A 17,544-nucleotide genomic window follows, 5' to 3' on the forward strand; every position below is an offset into this window, starting at 1 on the left:
CCTCAGTTTGACCCTTGACCGAGTGACTTGCCTTCGCTGCTCCATGTGGAGTCTCTGCTATCCGTCATATTAGTCTCAAAACTCTAACTCTACAAAAGACATTAAAAAAATCTTTGTTATAAATCCTAAAAGATAATAAAAAGGACCAAAATTAGTCCAAGTGTTTGAAAAAATTTTAAATGGTATTTTTTATCCTAAGATTGGATCGTTACAAATAAACTCATGATTAATATGGATATCGGAATGAGATTCGACTTAATATATTATAATCTCGTAATTCAATCCGAGTTAAAAATTATGACTTTTCAAAATTTATGGATGTCAAGATCGCCGATAAAAACTGTCTCAAAATTTTAGACTCTGTTGTTCCACATCCCTACTACAACTAATACTGCAATAAAGAAGGCTCCATGTGAAAGCATTGCCAAGTTAATTTCCTCTCGTGACACGAGCAATATAATGCTCCAAAAATGGACCATCCTCGCACTGAGCTGCACAAGAGTCCACAGTGATGCCCAGTGCAAAGGCAACAGGCCAAGCCACCCCCACTTATCCACATGCTGCTGGTCTTGTTGGCCATTAGAGAACAAAGAGGCTCCCAGTGGGCAGCACGAGGGTCCCTCCCTCCACTCCCTGTCCCATCTTCCATTGGCTGCATTCACTCACACATGGCTCATGTCACGCACAACGACACGGCTCAGACGACCCACCTGGGAATCACTACAATGATGTTGCGTCACATCGACACTCTCACAGGGTGGCATTGCGTTGCAGTGCAGAGGTGCGTGAAGAGGTTCTTTCTTCTGCATAGAGACTGACTCCTTGCTGACAGACACAGCCACAATGCCATGCATGAGCCATGCATCTGAAGATGAAGGTGAAGATTGAGCTCGATGGCATTCACATGGCTTTAATTATGCTGATCTTGAACTTTTATTTCTGCTTCTTGTTTTACTGCCACATGCAACTTTTTTTTTTTTCTTCTGCTTTGCTTCTGTCTCTCTCTCTATCTTTGCTGTAAAGCTAGCTAGATTCACGTGGATCCATCTGCTAGATGCTCGTGTTGCTAGCTGCTGATCTTTCTTGTTCGTGGTGTGATGGTGTGATGTGATGAGGCTCAGGAAACAAATCATTATGCAATCTAAGAACAAGACAATGAGATTGGTAGAGGGTGTGAGCTGAGATTGGGGGTTGGAGGGGAGGACATGGGTTACAAATAGAAGAAAGCGGGTGATCATTAAAATGTACAAATAAATTACATGGGCGGAGGCGGAGGAGGAGGAGGTGGCGATGGAGTGCCGGCAGTATCGGAGGTGGCGGAGAGGATTTGGGCGAAGGCGCTCATGGCGCGGACTTGCATCTGCAGCGCCGCGATGTAGTCGGAGACCTCCTCGAGGAGCGACGGGAGGGGGAGTTTTCGGCAGCCGGGGACTAGCCGGCCGAGGACTCTTGTTTTCTTCTCCAGGGCCGGCGGCCTGCTGCTCCGCCCAGCGGCGGCGAAGGGCTTGGGTCTGAAGGTGGCGCGCCGCCGCAGCAGCAATCTGCTGCGCTTGAGAGAAGGGATCTTGCTGGAAAGGAGGATAGCGCGGCTCCACCGCGTGCGACCGCGGGCGGCGACGGCGAGCGCCCGGTCGGCCGCCTCCCGGACGGCTCGGCTCCCTGCCGGAGAAGGAGTGGCTGAGCGAACGCGGCGGAGGGCCGCGATGAGCTTGGAGGAGTAGTTCCTCTGCTCCCCCTCTGTTCTCCACTTGGCCACCGCCGACGATGACGAAGAAGAAGAAGATGAAGATGAAGCCTCTACCCCGCGTTTCCGCTTCCTCTCTCCTCCGCTCTCCATCTCCGCCGGCTTCCCGTCTGCCATGCCGACCCTCCAAGGAATCAATAATCTACACACAAAGCCATCCATTTCTTCATCACAAACTGTCAAATTCATCAAAAAAAATATCTTCTTTTTCTTGCTTACCGAGAAATTCCGTAGAAGAAAAGGAACGAAAATTCACGTGATGGATCGCGGCGGCGCGGATTGGTGAGTAGAGTAGAATAGGGAGGCAGAAGAACAAGGGAGAGGAGAAGGAAAGGAGGCCAAGGGGTTGTTTTATAGAAAAGTAAAATAAATATTAAATTAGGTAACATGGAGACAATTGATGACCTGGCTCTAAATAATTTTTTTTCCCTCGGGTTATAATACTATGATAGAATATTTAAATTATCATCAAAATATTCATAATTTTAATCTTAGATAAAATATATTTATAAAAAAAAATTTTCAAATGGGGTATGTAATCAAAGGATGTTGAGTTTTTGGGTTGATGGTCATGCGTAGTTCTTTATTTATCTTGATGATCGATAGAAAATTTTTATAGAACCGGACCGATTATTCGATAGACAATGAAATTAATTGAAATTATCATTTTTTGTCTATAAAATTTTTCTATTAGTTATTAGGAAGGAGCCATGACAAATTGTTAAAAACCTCCGTATCTTTTATTTCCACGTCTCATTTAAATTTTTTTTTTCATAAATTCATTATAGCAAAAACTTAGGTGATCTGAATATCTTACAATTATACTATAATCTCAAAGAAAAAATTGACCAAAAAATAAAATATCCATGATTATATATTTCATTTAAATGAAAAAAAATCTCTATAATATCCAACCCAACTGCTCTATGAATTTAAGATACATTTATCAAATTCAATTTATAAATTTAAAATATTAATTTATATATATTTATATATTATATTCATATATAACCCTTGTGTTATACTCCTATAGGGGCTAACAGACCTCATCAAGTCTAATTTATGGTGCGCACATGTCACACGATTAATATCCTTGTCGTTGGCCTGTGTTTACATTCATATCAAATCAAATCAAATCATAATAAATATCCAGCTCAGTTTTCAACCGATAAAAATTAAATGGATGCTTCAAATTTTATATAATGGTAAAATTATATTACGTCCCACTTTTCGAAAATATTTTTATTTTTAATAATATTACAACTAGATATAACAATAAGATATAACTGCTAAATAATATTAATTCTTATTTTTAATATTATTGTAATAATGACATCTAATTATTGTGAAGCTGCGACGTATAATAATTAATATAATGTTATTACGGTAGTCACCATTATTTTAAAGTAATTAAGATGAAATTTAAATAATTTTATGTTAGGTGATCCGAATGACCCAGGGAGGATTTAGAAGGACTTACCTCCAAAGAAGTTCAGGGCTTCAATAGACGTCAAGGTTAGGGGGTCAACTAATTGACCAGCCGACCGAAAAGCTCTCCATAGATTGACCAGCCAACCGGAAAGCTCTCCATAGCCGATCGACCGATAGAGTTCGATGAGAGACGACCGAGCTTGCAGCGCACAAAAGTAAATGATACTCTAGTTGATCAGTCGCGACACACCGACCGAGCCAATAGAGGAGAGCCCGGTCAGACTAGTAGCTGACAAACAGAAACAGTAGGGGCACGTGCCTACATCCTTTTGGGAGTCAGTGCCGCCGACGATCGGCGCGGATGGACAGAAAATCGAACGGCAAGACAGAGAATCGTACGAGAGAACCTTCCGCCGCCTCTACAGAGATATGCTCGCCCCGTTAAAGCCGTACCTGAGATTTTGATGGCCTGAGTCAAACTTCAATAAAATGGGCCTCTTACACCATTTTATTACTATATTAACTTAAAAAATCATCTACACTTCAAAATATAATGAAAATATAGCAAACAACTCTAGTTGCACTCATAACTAGTCATGAAAATTTTATGCTGCTACAATTCAAGTGTAGCACAAGGGATCCTGTTCATTGCTTGTTTTTTGCTAGGGAGGTTAATTCAATTAGGTCATCCTTTACAATGACAAATGAGCATAAAATGACAGATTGGAGTCAAAGAGCTAAGCTCAAACAGATGAACATAAAGAAAACAACTACTTACATCTAAAAAAGTATCTTAGCATATCTCTTGCTTCAGTAATTCACAATCAAATTTTATGAGTCAACATTCTTGTACTTGGGGCCAAACCAATCTAAAGGAATTGTTTTGGGCACAAACAATTGACCAATTGTTGCTGGAAAATTTATCAATTTGTCTTTATTTTTGGTATATTTAGTATTTAATGCAATGAGCATTAGTGATCAATCATGCAAAACTCAATTAAATTGTTAGATGTGGATTTACTTGTTAGATCTCTCATGCTTTTCCTACGAAGGAGGTACAGAATCCTTTTTTTCTAGCTCACTTCTAGATGCAAAAAGCTAACTAATTTAATGATACAAACTAATTGAATCAAATTGGATGGAATTAATAGGAATTAAGGAGTAGGAGCAAAGCGGCAGAAGAGAACAAGAAAAATCAGCTTTGCTTTTGTCTCCCTATCACCTTTTTCCTTGCTTTTGTAACAACACAAAACACAACAATTCAAAAGCAAGAGAACTAATGTCGTAAGCAAGAAGTCAGAAACAATGAAGTTGATCAGAAATAAAAACTACACATATCAAACAGAAACTTACCAAAATAGAAGATTAATTGAAGAGGTTGACAGGTTGGTATCGTCGGCCGTGTAGAAAACTAGAAATGACCACCCTTGAAGAGGAGAGTTCACGGTGAAATTAGGGCAAGGATTGACACTTCGCGACGGCGAAATTAGGAGAGGATCGGCACATCAGCACTTCATGACGGCGAAATTAGGGTGAGGATCGGGCGATCAGCATAGCGGCACTTCGCGATGGCGAATTTAGGACGAGGATCAGGCGATCGACAGAGTAGCACTTCTCAAGTCGCGATGGCGAAAAATTAGGGAGAGGAATCGATGATGCAAGTTTTATTAAAATTAAAATATACATATTAAATTACATGACATACTAATAATATTTGAGCCCCTCTTGGAATTGGGCCTGAGGCAAGTGCCTCCTAGGCCTCACCTCAAGTCCGGGCCTACCCGTTATGGTAAGGTGTCATGGACATCTTCTCGATGCTAGCTTTTAGGGAAAGCTTGGGAAGCGTGTCCACTCGGGAGGCGTGCAATCTACCCATCGAGGCTCTATATAAGAAGGGAGATCATCCTCCGCGGAGGTACGCAGGAGATATCTCTTGTAGCTACTATTCATCATTTTCTTTTTGCTCCTATCTTTACTTGTCGATGTGTGACTTGGGCGTCGGAGGGTCATCGCCGGGAATCCCCTCCCGGCTTGATACTAATGACTTGTGATTGCAAGAGCGTAGAATCATCAGCGAAGATGAAGAGCCACCTCAGCATTACTTCCCGGCGGTCATCTCCTCAATTTTGGGATAGGATCATTAGGATTTAAAGTTTTAGAATTTTATTTAGAGTTTAGGATTTATTTATAACTATGTAGCAATAATTTAATAACTTCTATCACTATTTTAAAGTAATTTTAATCATTTTAAAATAATTTTAATAAAATTTAAATAATTTTAACTAAATTAATAAAAAATATTTTAATATAATAATATTCAAAATTTATAATTTAAATTTGAAAGTTTTAGAATTTAGAGTATATAATCATTTTAAAGATTTTCATTGACATTTTGATAAAATTTAAATGATTTTGACAAAATTTATAAAAAGTAAAAAAACTATAAGTGCAGCCGGGTGCTTAGACCATAATGGTCAACTGTGGCGTAGCGGGGGTGCGGCCGCATCCCGACATTAAAAAGAATATATTAAGAAGTCCTCCCAGTCAATTTGATCAGTAGATTGTTTGTCATCATAAAATTTAAATTGATGATATATTTAAAAAATTTACGATTCTATTAGTATTATCTTTACAAGAAAATATTATGACTTAGAAGGTTAAATATTAAATTTTAAAAATAAAATATATAATAATAAATAGATAAATTAAATCGTAGAACATGAAGTAAGGTTACTAAATTAAAATTACATTAGGTTTGAATACATCTAATGGGTAGACATGAAGATAAAGATTACATTGGTTCAAATCGGGATTGATTTGAAGTTGATTTGATTAAATTATGATTAAACTAAGTTTAAAATTTAAACAGATTTGATCAATTTAAAATAAATTAGAATATTTTTGAGAAAATTTTCTTTTTTATTTTTCTTTCTCCCTTTTCTCCCTATGCACAACCTCGTCATGCTCTATGACACCGTCATATCTTCACTCATCCCTCTATTTTATTTTTCTATTCCTCCTCTTCTCCATAGTTAAAATGATTATTTAGATTGGAACGAAAATCTCATATATAGACATGTTAGATATTTTGATTTTGAATCATAGATAAATTTTAGAGATCGAGGGATCATTATTTAACTAAGACTAATGGTTAAACTCGAAAATTTCTAACTTTAATTTAATTTTTAGCTTTTTTTAATTTGAAATTTAGATTTTTGCATTATAAAATCAATCTACATTAATGTTTGAAATTTTTTAAAATTGCTTCTCTTATCGAAAATCACCCCTCTTGATGGATAATATAATCTTAGCTATGTCACTGAATAATCAATTACATAATCTTATCTTTTATTTATAAAGGACTATTTTCATAATTAGAACATGTGAACTTAAAATTAATGAAGAGTATTTTGATATATTTAATTTTAATTAAAATAAAATAATTTAATTTTTATATTATAACAGTTATCCAATAGTTGCTACCCACAACAACGCTGAAATAAAAAGATATTTTAAGTATAAAATATCATTTTTTCACAATTTACATAATTTAGAATGTCCTTTTAAATTTTGTTCATTTTCAACTTAACAGATTTTTCAACCACTTATATTATCACTTCAATTTTATTTGTCTCGCATGATTTAACTTTTAAACCGTTGGATTGGAAGGTTATAAAAATAATCTCATATTAAAAATATATAAAAAAATATCTCCATTGATATGAGATCTTTTAGATAGAGTCTAAGAAAAAATCATGAGAACTTAGGATCAAAGTGAACAATATCATACTACGCTATATAACAAATTTTTCTTTATAAAAATTTAATTTTTTATACTAGATATTAAACTGATAAAAACATATACTACATTTGATCTTAATCAAAAAATCGAGAAAGATATACTTTCTAATGTCGCCGACTCAAAATATTTATAAAATTTCACTACTCATAATGTTGTCAATCCTAAGATGCAAGACTAAAAAAAATTATGATAATATATATTTTTTATATAAGAATAATAAGAAAAAAAATTACTAATAGATTTAAAATTATTTTTAATGTGAAAAGAAAAAAAATATATAAATGTAATTTTATTTTGAATTTTATCAAAATTAGTTAGTAAAAGGTTAGTATGATTACCTAAGTTAATAACCAAATAAATAATAAACTAATATAGTTTTGACAATTAGGTTATTCTCTAATGCTGCATAGAACAGACATGAGGAAAGCTGAAAGTTTGAAAATAAGAACATTTGTTTCTTTTATATTCCTGCTCTAAATTTTGATGCCATCATGTGGCCATTTATAAATATTGCTTAGTCATTATAATTTTCTTTTATTTTCAAAATTATACCTGCAAAAGCCTTTTAGTTTTTTAACAGATCAACTTAAGAATCCATGTCATTAGGTGCTCAAAGGATTGATTAAGTCAACATAAGCCCAAAACTTTAATACTCTGTTTTGAGGCTGCCTCAAACCACTTACATAGTGTTCTTCATTTGCTATGTAAGATTTGTTGAATACAATTTTGTAAATCAAAATTTTGGTGTCATCGATCGTTGAAAGTCAAGTTTGACTTCAAAATCGAAATCTACGTTTCAAGTAGATAAATCTGGACTATTAATTTGCTCAAAACCGATTACGGATGAATGAGAAATTAATTGTTCAAAGATGTGCTCAAATTAACATTAAGGAAAAAAGATGGAGTTTTAGTCCCACATCGTTAACCGGCGAGAGCCAACGTTTCTTTATATGTGTTGCTATGTTAATGTTGTTAATACAAAAGCACAGGTGATCTCTACCCTTGGGTGACGTGGCATGTCGGGTGATGAGACAGTGTCTATGTGGCACGTGACTATGTAGAGAGCAATGATTGGATTGGGTGAACAGATGGTGACCGTCTGATCAAAGATGAGGATAGATCGCAAGTAGATGCGATCTGGAGCGTCGGATTCTAATCTGGCGTTGAAGAGGAATGCTTGATCTGAAGCTTCGGATTAAATGTTGTAATCTGACGGCTGAGATCATGTTAGAATAGTTATATCTCTTCAGATCGATGGTTGAGATTAAAAATCATTTGAAGAGTTATATCTATTAAGATCTGATGGCTGAGATCAAAGGACCTTTAAAGGGTTATACCCTTTCAAAATGAATGATCCAGATCAGTCCAAACCAAGGGTTACTTATGTTGGATCGTGATCGTTCGTTAGGGGGGGAGGGTGAATATCGATTTAAAATTTCGTCGAGTAAACACAGTGGAAAAGTAAAAACAATGCTAACAAAGTCAATTTACTTGGTTCGGAGCTTTTAACGACAAAAATACCGACAATAAACGATAAGAAGAAAAAGAACAAAACTTTGTCGGATGACTTTCGCAACGTCGTAGGAGAGCAGGTTTTCAGTTGTTGTTCTGACTCCAGCCTTGACCCTCCTTATATAGGAGGTTCGGATCGCCCGCAATCCTTCAGGGCGCCCTGAAGTGACGTAACCGAGCCAACCAGTGAACTCCACGTGGCACAGCGACGTTGGGGATAAAACTTCGCCTTCGGGCGCCCGGGTACCTCTCGGGTTCCCGGACCTTGATTTCCAGCAGCTTCCTTCCTGCAAGAAAACATTAGTCCGAGACACTTATATCTCCTGCAAAATAGATTATTAGCACAGTTATAATAAACAGAAATATAATTAATTAGATTTCATCTCTCCGAGACCGGAATCTAGTCAAGATCTCGACTTAGAGTTCCGAAATGGTTCTAAGTCGGATCGGTGCCTAAGTTCCCTTCCCGGGAACGCGTCCTCACAGTCACTCCCCTCCAGTGACTTACCTTTACTTACCTGTCAGATGTCAGGTCAGTCCTTTGACCCGTCTGGACTTCGTGCCAACTATCCGGTCAGCTCGTCGACCTAGCTGGACTTCGTGCCAAACGTCTGGTCAACCTGTCGACCCATTTGGACTTCGTGTCAGCTATCCAATCGGCCCGTCGACATAGCTGGGCTTCGTGCCAGATATCAGGTCAGCCCGTCGACCTGTCTGGACTTCTCCTGGACACTCGGTCAGAGTGTTAGATCGACAACAAAACTAACTTAACTTATTTTGTCATTCATCAAAACCTGAGTTAGATCGTTAGTGCTAACCACACCAACAATCTCCCCCTTTTTGATGGAATGATAACTTGGTTAAGTTAGTGTAAAATGCAAGTAAAACAAGCATTAACAGATTTTTAAGTTAGTTTTTATTTTCAATATTTTCAATTTGTTTTAGCTAACTTAACCACCTAACCCTCCCCCTTTGGCATTCATCAAACAGAAACATTGATCAAATAATTATAAATACAAAAACATTCAAAAAGAATGCAAACACAAATCAGATTGATTCAGGGGAGTTAAATAATTAGAAATTTTGCTTTAAAAAATATCTCTTATCCTTTTCAAAATAGCTAAGGTATAAGAAAGATAACTTGGAAAGAGTAATTTTTAATAACTTTTCAAAATGGCTAAGTTTTGAAAAATGACTAAGTTAGAAAGATAACTAATTTAGTATCATATCTTGTAGATTAATTTTTGAAAGATAAGTTTAAGAAGAATTCAAGATTCCAAACATAAGTTTATATGTTCCAAAATTTTCAAAATGGACTTGAACTTGAAACATTTTGCAAACATAAATTCTATAAAAAAATTTTTATAAAAGCAAAATTTTCAAAAGCCAGGTAAAATTCAATGTTTAAAACATAATTCTTCAAAGTTAAGTTTGTGAAATCTTGTTTGCAAAACTGAGTTTTTATTTTCTTAAATTAGTATTCAACATTAAGTTTGAATAATTATAATTTCAAAAATATTTTTAAATAAAAATTATGAAAGTAATTATTGCTCCCCCTGAACCTGACATTATTAAATCTGTCTAACCGGTTAGCTACTTACTGATTATTCAGAGGATAACAACTTTCACTTGGTTAGTCAAGTTAAGTCTAAGCATAAGTTAGTGTTTGACTATACTGATTGACTTAATTTGATTAAAATCTATTTGGTATTTAACGCCCAAACTTATATTGATGCACTGACATAAGCATCTTAAGTCCAGGCACTCTACCTATGCATCTCACCCCTTTCTATGTTTGGCAATCACAAACAAGGGAATCTTAGGATGTTGGTGAGATGCTCAGATACTAGCCCTAGGGGAACATGATTTCTAAGGATTTATTCAGTCTAAGGCTAAAACCTTTTTAAAATTCTAAAAATAGGAAATTTTGAAAACATTAAAGTATTTTACCTTAGAATTTGAAAATACCTATTTTTAAAAACAATTTTAAAATTCCAAATCTATTAGGTACATCCCTAATTTTCTACGTAGATTGCTAAATTCACTTTCAGGGAGAGGTTTAGTAAATATGTCAACTAAATTAGACTTTGACTCAATGTACTTGAGTTCAATGTCTCCTTTAGTGACATGATCTCTGATAAAGTGATGTCTAATTTCAATGTGTTTGGTTCTGGAATGATGCACTGGATTTTTTGTTAAATTAATTGAACTAATATTGTCAATTAACACTTTTACATTTGTAAGGTTTAAGTTAAAATCTTTTAAAGTGTGCATCATCCATAATAATTGTGCAACACATTCTCCTATGGCTATATATTCTGACTCAGTTGTAGATAGCGCAACACAGTATTGCTTTCTACCAAACCAGCTAACAAGTGATGTACCTAGAAGTTGACAACCACCACTTGTACTTTTGCGGTCTAATTTGCACCCAGCATAATCTGAGTCAGAATACCCTATTAATTCAAAATTATTAGTTCTAGGATACCAAATACCTACATTTGTTGTTCATTTAAGGTATCTAAAGATTCTTTTAACCTGAGTTAAATGTGATTCCTTAGTGCAGGTTTGGTATCTAGCACACATACTAAATGCAAATAAAATATCGGGTCGATTTGCAGTTAAGTACAATAAGCTACCTATGACACTCCTATAATATTTTAAGTCAACCGATTTTCCATTTGGGTCATTATCTAGAATTGTGTTCATGACCATAGGCATTTTTATTTCTTTAGTATTTTCCATTCCGAATTTTTTAAGTAATTCTTTAGTGTATTTTTGTTGATAAATATAGTTTCCTTCATTTGTTTGTTTGATTTATAATCCTAAAAAATAAGTTAGTTTTCCTACCAAACTCATTTCAAATTCTTGTTCCATTAGACTTGTGAATTCATCTAAAAATTCTGAATTTGTTGACCCAAAGATGATATCATCTACATAGATTTGGGCTATGAAAATATCCTTTTGTATTTACTTAACGAATAGGGTTGGGTCAATTTAACCTTGGTTGAACCCTTTAGAAATTAGGTAAGAAGTTAGTCTTTCATACCATGCCCTAGGGGCTTGCTTAAGTCCATATAACGCCTTCTTTAATTTAACGACATAATCAGGGTGTTCTAGATTTTCAAACTCAGGTGGTTGTCCTACATAGACTTCTTCTTTTATTAGTCCATTTAGGAAGGTTGACTTAACGTCCATTTGGTACAGTTTAAACCCTTTGTGGGTTGCATAACTAAGTAACATTCTAATGGACTCTAGTTTAGCCACTGGGGCATAAGTTTCATCATAGTCAAGTCCCTCTACTTGACTGAACCCTTTAACAACTAATCTAGCTTTATTTCTTGTGATTTCCCCAGTTTCACTTAATTTATTTCTAAATACCCATTTTGTTTCTATTATCTTTTTATTCTTGGGTGGTGGCACTAAATCCCAAACTTCATTTCTTTCAAATTGAGCTAATTCTTCTTGCATAGCAATTGTTGGTTGCTACTCGGAAAACCTAATGGTTCCATTGTACAAAAATTTTGTACAAAGGTCTGAACATTTCCTAGCTACCATGTTGTTCCTGTCTGGAAGCTGAGAAGACGAACCTGCCGGTATGACGTGTCTGGAGGGTTGACCGCATCCTCTTGACTCGGTGATGATCTGTCCGCTGCGTTGACCAGATCGTCAGAAGTCCTCCTCCGGTCAACTGTACCTGTATCCAGCGACCGGGTTTCCCCGGTCTTTGGTACCTCGGTGCTCGAGGCGAATCCCACAGACGTATAAGTAACTGCATAATAGTATAGCAATAAAATGAACAGATACCGAGTACGAGAACTTACCCTGGCCCAGGGGGGCGCCCTCGGATGGATGGATGAACTGGTTGAGCTACTGATCAAGTCGTCGCAGCCTAGGCGGTATGTAAGTCAGAATATATCCTCGGCTCATAGGCCGGGCTACGGCACACACTAACGGCTCCTAGGCCGGCTGGTAAAATGCCTCACCATCATAGCAATAATACAAAGAGCAGAACATCACGGATCGATGGCCGGAAAACACAATGGATGTCTGGAAACACCGCGGAGGACTGGATCTACGCCAAAAGCAGTGGAGACAACAAATGTACAGCCGTCGATGCTGACTGTCAGGACGTCGGAGCTAGCTGTGGGGCCGTCGGAAGGGGCAGTGGCGGCTAACGGCGGCGGTGGCTACCGGTGGTAACACCTGCGGGAGGTGGCAGCGATCCTCCTCAACAGCATCAGCACCGACGAGCAGCGAGAGGGGCCGGCGGTGGAGGCGGCGCCAGTAGCGCCCTCTACTGGACGTGCTCGGGGGCGGAGAGCACCATGAGGGGAGAAGATAGCGTCGAGGAGAAATGAAGAAGGGGAACGACCATCGACGTCGGTGAGGAGCGATGTAAGAAGGAGCTTCCTTCGTCGAATCTTCTGGCTGTGGACCAAGACCATCGAAGCCCTCTTTCCGGTGGCCACGCTGAGGAGAAGAGGAAAGGAGGTGTAAGAGAGGAGGAGGAAAGGAGTGGCCAGCGCCGCCCCTGGCGTTGGCCGGCAGCGTGAGAGGAAGAGATCCTCCTCCTGGCGGCGAGCTCGAGCACGAAGCCACTCAAAAAAGGACCCCCCCCTTCGGCTGTGAGCAGTGCTCCCTAAAAACACTCAAACCCTCAAGCTCTCCAATGACTCAATTGCCCTCCCACATCTCCTTATTTCCCCTCCTGTCCTCAATTACATCCGGATCACATGTGTTCTTTTAAATTAAACTTGGATCGCCTACAGAACTTAACACGTTTAATCCAAAGTTTAATTTACTTGTTCTTTTAGGTTTAGACTTGGATCTCCTGCGGAACTTAACACGTTCGATCCAAATCACCTAGGTTATTAATTCCATTAAATATTAATTTTCAGAATTGGCTTCCAGGACTGCATGGTGAGGCACATGACCTTCTTGGATATGGGAACAACCACCACCGCCTAGGCAAAGCCTTTTAAGGAAAGTTAATATTTAATTTCCTTAAATAACTTTAGGTCAACCAAAAAGAACAATCAAATCACAAGGAAAAGAAAAATAAAAGAACACAACATCGAAAACAAATTCGAAACACTAGAATCGCATGCCTCTTGTATTTGATATTTTTACATGAAGATAAAACTAGTATGATGCGGAAATTAAATATTAGTATACCTTTTCTTTTGCAAGTAAAAACCTCTAGGTCTTCTACCGTATTCCTCTTCTAACCTCGGACGTTGTGTGGGCAACGATCTTCCGAGATGAGAAACCACCAAAGCACCTTCTTCTCCTCCTTGCAAGTTTCGGCTACAACAAGAGCACCTCCAAGGATGAAGAGATTCAACCAACCAAGCTCCAAGGGATGAAAGCTTTCTCTCCTTCTTCTCCAAGCTAGAAACCGGCCACCACTTGATCTCCAAGAGCAAAGGAAGTTTCGGCCACAAGGATGGAGAGAAGAGAAAGGATGAGTCTGGCCACACCAAGGAAGAAAAGAGGGAGAAAATAATAGAGGTTGTTCACCTTGAAGGCTCCCAAAACCCCCCTCTTTTATAATCCTTAGCTTTGGCAAATAAGGAAATTTAATTACAATAAAATTTCCTTAACTTTCCTTGACATGAATTAATTAAGAAAAATTAAATAAAATTTCCTAATTGATCATATCATGGTCAACCACCTCATGGAGAGCAAACAAGGTAATTTTCAATCAACAATTAAAATTCCTTATTTGTCTTCGGAAATTTAAAAAAAAAAATTTCCAATTAAAATCCCTTCATGGTTGATAAAAAGAAATTTCTATAATTTTAATTTTTCAACATGTGAATAATTTATAAAGAAGAAAAATAAAATATCCTTCCAATCTACAAATAAGGAAAGAGATCTAATCTCTTTCTTTAATCTTTGGTAGAAACTTATAAAAGAGATATTTTAATTTTTAATCTCTCCAATGAATTATATCTTCCACATAAGAAAAATTAAAAATTAAAATTCTTTTCTAATTTAATAGGGTCGGCCACCTAAGCTTGGGTTCAAGCTAGGGCCGGCCACCCATGGACCAAGGCTTGGCCGGCCCTAGCTTGATCCTCAAGCTAGCTTGGCCGGCCCCTACAATATGGGTATGAAGGTGGGTATAGTACTTTATAAATAAGAGACTACTATAGGGACCGAGAGGAGGAATTGGTTTTGGTCTCCCGATAAAATTAAGCATCCCGTGTTCGCCCTGAACACACAACTTAATTTTATCAATAATAATTCATTCCACTAGAGAACTATTATTAAACTACCGCACCAATCCCAAATTATATTTTTGGGCTCCTTCTTATTATGAGTGTGTTAGTCTCCCTGTGTTTAAGATGTCGAATGTCTACTAATTAAGTGAGTTACTGACAACTCATTTAATTAATATCTTAGTCCAAGAATAGTACCACTCAACCTTATCGTCATGTCGGACTAAGTCCACCTGCAAGGTTTAACATGACAATCCTTATGAGCTCTTCTTGGGGACATTATCAACCTAGATCACTGGGACACAGTTTCCTTCTATAATCAACAACACACACTATAAGTGATATCATTTCCCAACTTATCGGGTTTATTGATTTATCAAACTAAATCTCACCCATTGATAAATTAAAGAAATAAATATCAAATATATGTGTTTGCTATTATATTAGGATTAAGAGCACACACTTCCATAATAACTGAGGTCTTTGTTCCTTTATAAAGTCAGTATAAAAGAATCGACCTCTAATGGTCCTACTCAATACACTCTAAGTGTACTAGTGTAATTATATAGTTAAGATAAATTAATTCCTAATTACACTACGACCTTCCAATGATTTGTTCCTTTCCATTTTGGTTGTGAGCTACTATTTATAATTTATAAGGTACTGATAACATCATCTTCTGTATGTGACACCACATACTATGCTATCTATAATATAAATTAATTGAACAACTACAAACAAATGTAGATAATTTGACCAAATGTGATTCTTTATTCAAAATAAATGTTTACAAAAGCTTAGACTTTTAGTATACACTCTAACAGCAATTACCCAGTCTAGGTCAAGTAACGATTCAGCCACTATTTTAGGTTCAATTTTTGAAATTAATGAAATTTGACTTAGGTTTCTAAAGGATGATATAGTCTGAACCCTTAGGTCTGGATCACCAATTATTTGACTAGTTGGATGATTTGGGTTGACTCTAATAGTTCTAGGAGGTTGACTCTCTTGAGGTTCTTCTTCCTCTTAGTGATTTAGAAATTGATTAGTTCCTTCAGAATTAGTATTTTCTTGAACACATTCAATTGGTTGAAGTTAGGTTTGTTCTTGGTTTTGTTGGATTCTTCAAATTTTACAATTGTAGTTTCTTTAATTCTTAATGTAACCTTATTATAAACTCTGTAACCTCTACTATTTAGGAAGTATCCTACAAAAATTTCATTCTTTACTTTAGATGTGAATTTTCCTAAGTGTTCTCTTGTATTTAAAATGAAGGCTGGACACCCAAATACTTTAAAGTATTTTATATTGGGTTGTTTATTATAATAGAGTTTAAAACAGGTTTTATTATGTGTTTTATTTAATGTTGTCCTATTTTGCACATAGCAGGCTGTACTCACAGCTTCTGCCCAGAAATATTTGGGAAGATTGTATTCATTTAACATAGTTTTATAGGCTTCAAGTAATGTTCTATTTTTTCTTTCTACAACCCCATTTTGTTGAGGAGTTTTAGGACACGAGAATTCATGATGATAGCCATTTTCGAGACAAAATTTATTAAAGTTATGATTTTTAAATTCTCCCCCATTGTCACTTCTAATTCTTTTGATTTTAAGGTCTTTTTCATTTTCAACTTGTTTACAAAAGTTTGTAAATATTTCAAAAGTTTCATCTTTATTTTTTTAAGAATTTGACCCAAGTGAACTTAGAATAGTCATCTATTATTACTAGACAATATAGACTTCCATTTATTGATTTGACTTCATGGGAGTCAAATTGATCTAGGTGTAGAAGTTCTAATATTGAGTTGGTTTGTGATTGATTAGTTGGTTTATGAGTAGATTTTGTTTGTTTACCTTGTTGACAAGCATTACATATAGTTGAGTCTAAGTTAGGTAATTTTGGTAGTCCTCTAAGTAATCCATTTAGTTTGCTTATATTTCTGAAATTTGTGTGTAACATTCTTCTATGCCATAACCAAGTTTCTTCTTTTTGTATTAAGTAACACTTAATCGAAGAAGTGGTTAAGTTGATTGCATAAATGTTGTCTTTCCTGAACCCTTTTAGACTTATTGTGGGGTTTTCTAGGTGCTTGATTGTACATTCTGAGGATAAAAACCTAACCTTATATCCAGTGTCACACAATTGACTTATGCTAAGCAGATTATACTTAAAACTTTCCACCAGTAGTATATTTGTAATGATAAAGTCAATTTTTAGCTCAATATTACCTATACCAATTACCTTGAGTTTGTCATTGTTTCCAAAGGCAACTGTTCTTAAACTTTTGTAAGTAAGCTGGGTGAACATGGTGTGATCTCCAGTTATATGTTTGGAGCAACCACTGTCTAAAATCCACCTGGTTTCCTATAATAGGTAGGAATTAAAGTTAGTCTAATTTTATTCTTTTAAGATCATTTTCAAGGTTGGTCATTTTATGTAAGAATTTAAGTTAATTTTCAAGCAAGTAGAGTTTAAGTTTAATAAATTTTTAAGCTAAAAAATTAAGTTTAATTTTTAAATAAGTTTTTAAAAAATTAAGTTTAATTTTAAAATAAATTTTTAAGATTTAAAAAATTAAGTTTAATTTTAAAATAAATTTTTAAGATTTTAAAAAATTAAGTTTAATTTTAAAATGAATTTTTAAGTTAAAAAAAATTAAGTTAAAATAAAATTTTAAGTTTAAAACATTAAGTTTAATTTTAAAATAAGTTTTAATTTTAATTTAATTTAATATTTTAATTTAATTTAATATTTTAATTTAATTTAATTTTAATTTAAAATTTTAATTGAGTCCTTAGTCATCTTACCCGATCTACGTTTTCAAT

General features: G+C 35.7%; 1 protein-coding gene across 1 annotated transcript; it reads right to left on the reverse strand.

The window, feature by feature from the left end:
* Nucleotides 1-902: 902 nt before the first annotated feature.
* Nucleotides 903-2,078, reverse strand: LOC121991691 (transcription factor bHLH147-like). Its single transcript, XM_042545698.1, has 2 exons — nt 1,964-2,078; nt 903-1,886 (listed from the first exon to the last, which is right to left on the reverse strand). Exon 2 carries the CDS (start codon nt 1,859-1,861, stop codon nt 1,256-1,258), a length of 606 nt encoding a protein of 201 aa, XP_042401632.1. The 5' UTR covers nt 1,862-1,886; nt 1,964-2,078; the 3' UTR covers nt 903-1,255.
* Between the last annotated feature and the right edge of the window lie 15,466 nt (nt 2,079-17,544).

The sequence above is a fragment of the Zingiber officinale genome, chromosome 6B (assembly GCF_018446385.1).
Source record: "Zingiber officinale cultivar Zhangliang chromosome 6B, Zo_v1.1, whole genome shotgun sequence".
Classification (NCBI taxonomy): Eukaryota; Viridiplantae; Streptophyta; class Magnoliopsida; order Zingiberales; family Zingiberaceae; genus Zingiber; species Zingiber officinale.

Bases quoted from the DNA above. Each gene is read 5' to 3' on its own strand.
- LOC121991691 (XM_042545698.1), bottom strand. From the start codon at position 1,861: ATGGCAGACGGGAAGCCGGCGGAGATGGAGAGCGGAGGAGAGAGGAAG.